The sequence below is a fragment of the Acyrthosiphon pisum genome, chromosome X (genome assembly GCF_005508785.2).
Source record: "Acyrthosiphon pisum isolate AL4f chromosome X, pea_aphid_22Mar2018_4r6ur, whole genome shotgun sequence".
NCBI lineage: Eukaryota > Metazoa > Arthropoda > Insecta > Hemiptera > Aphididae > Acyrthosiphon > Acyrthosiphon pisum.
Window position 1 is genome coordinate 95499203 of NC_042493.1, and position 2751 is coordinate 95501953.

Sequence of the window (2751 nt, forward strand, 5' to 3'; positions counted from 1 at the left end):
CATCTATTTTTATTGGATAAAATTGTTGACTTTTTACTTTGGACCTGTACCTATCTATAGTTTGCCTTATAAGTTCCAACTGGAAGTCTGCTAATGCTGGATGCTTTCCTGTTACTTGCTCATATGCTGAGTATGCTTTTAGTAAAGACATATCTATCAAATGAAAATACACCTTTTTGTACCATTTTACAGTCTTGCGTACACACTCTACACTACTAAGCATGTTTGTCTTGTCCACTGAGCCCATGCTTTCATTATATTTTATAATGCATTCTGGCTTTCTAATGTTCTTATTTTCATAATCTGTTTTTCCATTACATAACATTTTATCAAAAAAACCATAGATATTAAAGAATGGATAGGCCATGGCTATATTAACAAAATAGAGGGTCATGGGGCCGGAATGGGGAAGAGAGAAAGACTGTTTTTTATCATTGCTTCTCATTCTGACAGAGGTCTTATCATAAATTATATACAATAATTATACATATATCTATTTGTGATAAGACCTCTATAACCTCAACAAATGTTCATGTTCGTTCCCGTAAATGGCCTATCCATTCTTTAATATCTATGAGAAAAACAAGTTGTAAGCATATAAACATCCCGTCTGTCCAACCATCTCATTGCTATCATTTTAGTAGTATGCAAACTTTGTGTTTCACCAACTTTAAGTTTATTTTTGAGCTCTGGCATTACTCTTCGAGTTTTTCGGACAGTCCCACAGCTGTTAGTTTTATTTTTATGTAGATAGGTGGAAAGAAATGGTGAAGTATACCAATTATCAGTGAATAATGTTTGACCTTTTTTCAAATATCCTTCCAACAATGTACATACTGTAGCTCCAGATTGTCCAAGATTAATATCACAGGCTTTTATATCTGTAGTTTTTCCAGTATATACAATGAAATCTAATATAAAATCGGTTTCTATGTCACATAGTATAAAGAATTTTATACCAAAACGATGTCTTTTAGTGCAAATAAATTGCTTGAAAGAGAGCCTACCTTTCCACAAAAGTAGTCTTTCATCAATTACAAGGTTTTGAAATGGAACCATAGCATCTTGGAAATTTATTTTGACTTCAGTTAGTACCATTTGTATTTTGTACAGTCTATCACCAGCTACTTGATGATCATTGTTGGTAAAGTGGAAATACCGAAGTAGAATCTGATATCTGTTTCTACTCATAATTTGACCAAATATAGGTGTATAAAGTAATGAATCAGTTGACCAGTATTCACGAAGTTCTAATTTTTTGTTCCTAGCCATTAGCATGTTTATAGCAATAAACAGATACATTTCCTCAGATGTTGTATCATACCAACGTTTATCACGGTCTCCTAGTACTTGGTCTTCTGTATTTTGTTGATAATATCGATTTGTTTCAAATGCTATTTTACCCAACAGTGATGGTGTAAAAAATGATTCAAAAAAATCAATAATCGGTGAATTTTCATTAAGATCAAACTCAATTTTTTTTATACCACTTACACTTGGGTCAAAATGATGAACTTTGGGTTGAAATGGTCCTCTTCTCCATTTGAAATTTGGTGTAGTCAATCTACCTCTTGCTTTTGGTTTAGTTTTTACTTTTAGTTTTTTTTTTTTTTGATCTTTGAGTACAAGTAATTGGTTGTATATCTGATGTAGTAGGCTATTGAACTGGTTCAATATCCATTTCAAATATTTCATCATCATCACACTGAGTATCCAAAGTTTGTATGTCATCATGTGGAAACATATCTATGTAAATATATAAAAAAAATAAATTAACTAGAATAACAGTATTATTTACCAGTATTACACTACAATAATATGTAGGATATACTTTATTGCCTTTTATAAATACAAGTAATAATTACTAAAGCAATCATTATTATAATGATTCTATGATGACTACCTATAACTTATTCCCTTATTGTAAATAAGAAAATAATAATAATCAAAATATTTACCATCAATTTCAAAATCGTCGTCAGATTCCGCATTTGCTAAAAGTTCATCTAATTCAGCTAATATTTCATCATCATTCATACCACGAGACATAATGAATCAATAATTATTCAATTTATTAGTTGAAATAAACAACAAACATTAAACAAAGTCGCCAGGATCAAAAATTTAAAAATGAAAATTATAATATTGTTTATTAGTAAAAATAATAAACAAACATCTTTTATAAAAACAAAAGTTTGATAACCCCTGATAAGAAAAAATTGATTATTTCCTCATAACTTCTTTGAATATTGTGATAAAAAAATTGTGGACTGCCGCATGGACATTCTTTCAAAATCTAAATTTTTTTTCTCGTTGCACATATCTTTGTATGCTTCTCTCAAGTGTTTTCTTTAAATAAGTCTATTTGTGATAAGATTATTATGTACTAAAATTTAGTTTTTTTTTTCGAAGGCTCATCTTTTGTTGCCACTAGTGTTGGGGTAGTTCTCAATATTGCAATTTCTATGTGCCGTTTTAATGTATTTTGATATTATTTTAGTATGAACCAGTTCAGTCTTTCTTCCTAATTCTTCCTGTGGGGGAATTGAAACAATTTTTTTTTATTTTTATTTGAAATAAACAATCTATTTGATGAATGTATGATGAATCCTGAACAAGTACAGTCTTTCTTCCTAATTCTTCCTGTGGGGGAACTATTACATACGTATCCTAATATATATTATTTTGATTTATTATGATTAAGAATATGTAGATACTATTTTAGTATGATAAATCGGGAACAAGTTCAGT

General features: G+C 29.6%; 1 protein-coding gene across 1 annotated transcript; it reads right to left on the reverse strand.

The window, feature by feature from the left end:
* Positions 1–1098: 1098 nt before the first annotated feature.
* Positions 1099–2725, reverse strand: LOC115034451. Its single transcript, XM_029491498.1, has 2 exons — positions 1297–2725; positions 1099–1189 (listed from the first exon to the last, which is right to left on the reverse strand). Exons 1-2 carry the CDS (start codon positions 1732–1734, stop codon positions 1184–1186), a joined length of 444 nt encoding a protein of 147 aa, XP_029347358.1. The 5' UTR covers positions 1735–2725; the 3' UTR covers positions 1099–1183.
* Positions 2726–2751: the final 26 nt, after the last annotated feature.

Coding starts and splice junctions, on each gene's coding strand:
- LOC115034451 (XM_029491498.1), bottom strand. CDS start 1,734: ATGATGACATACAAACTTTGGATACTCAGTGTGATGATGATGAAATAT.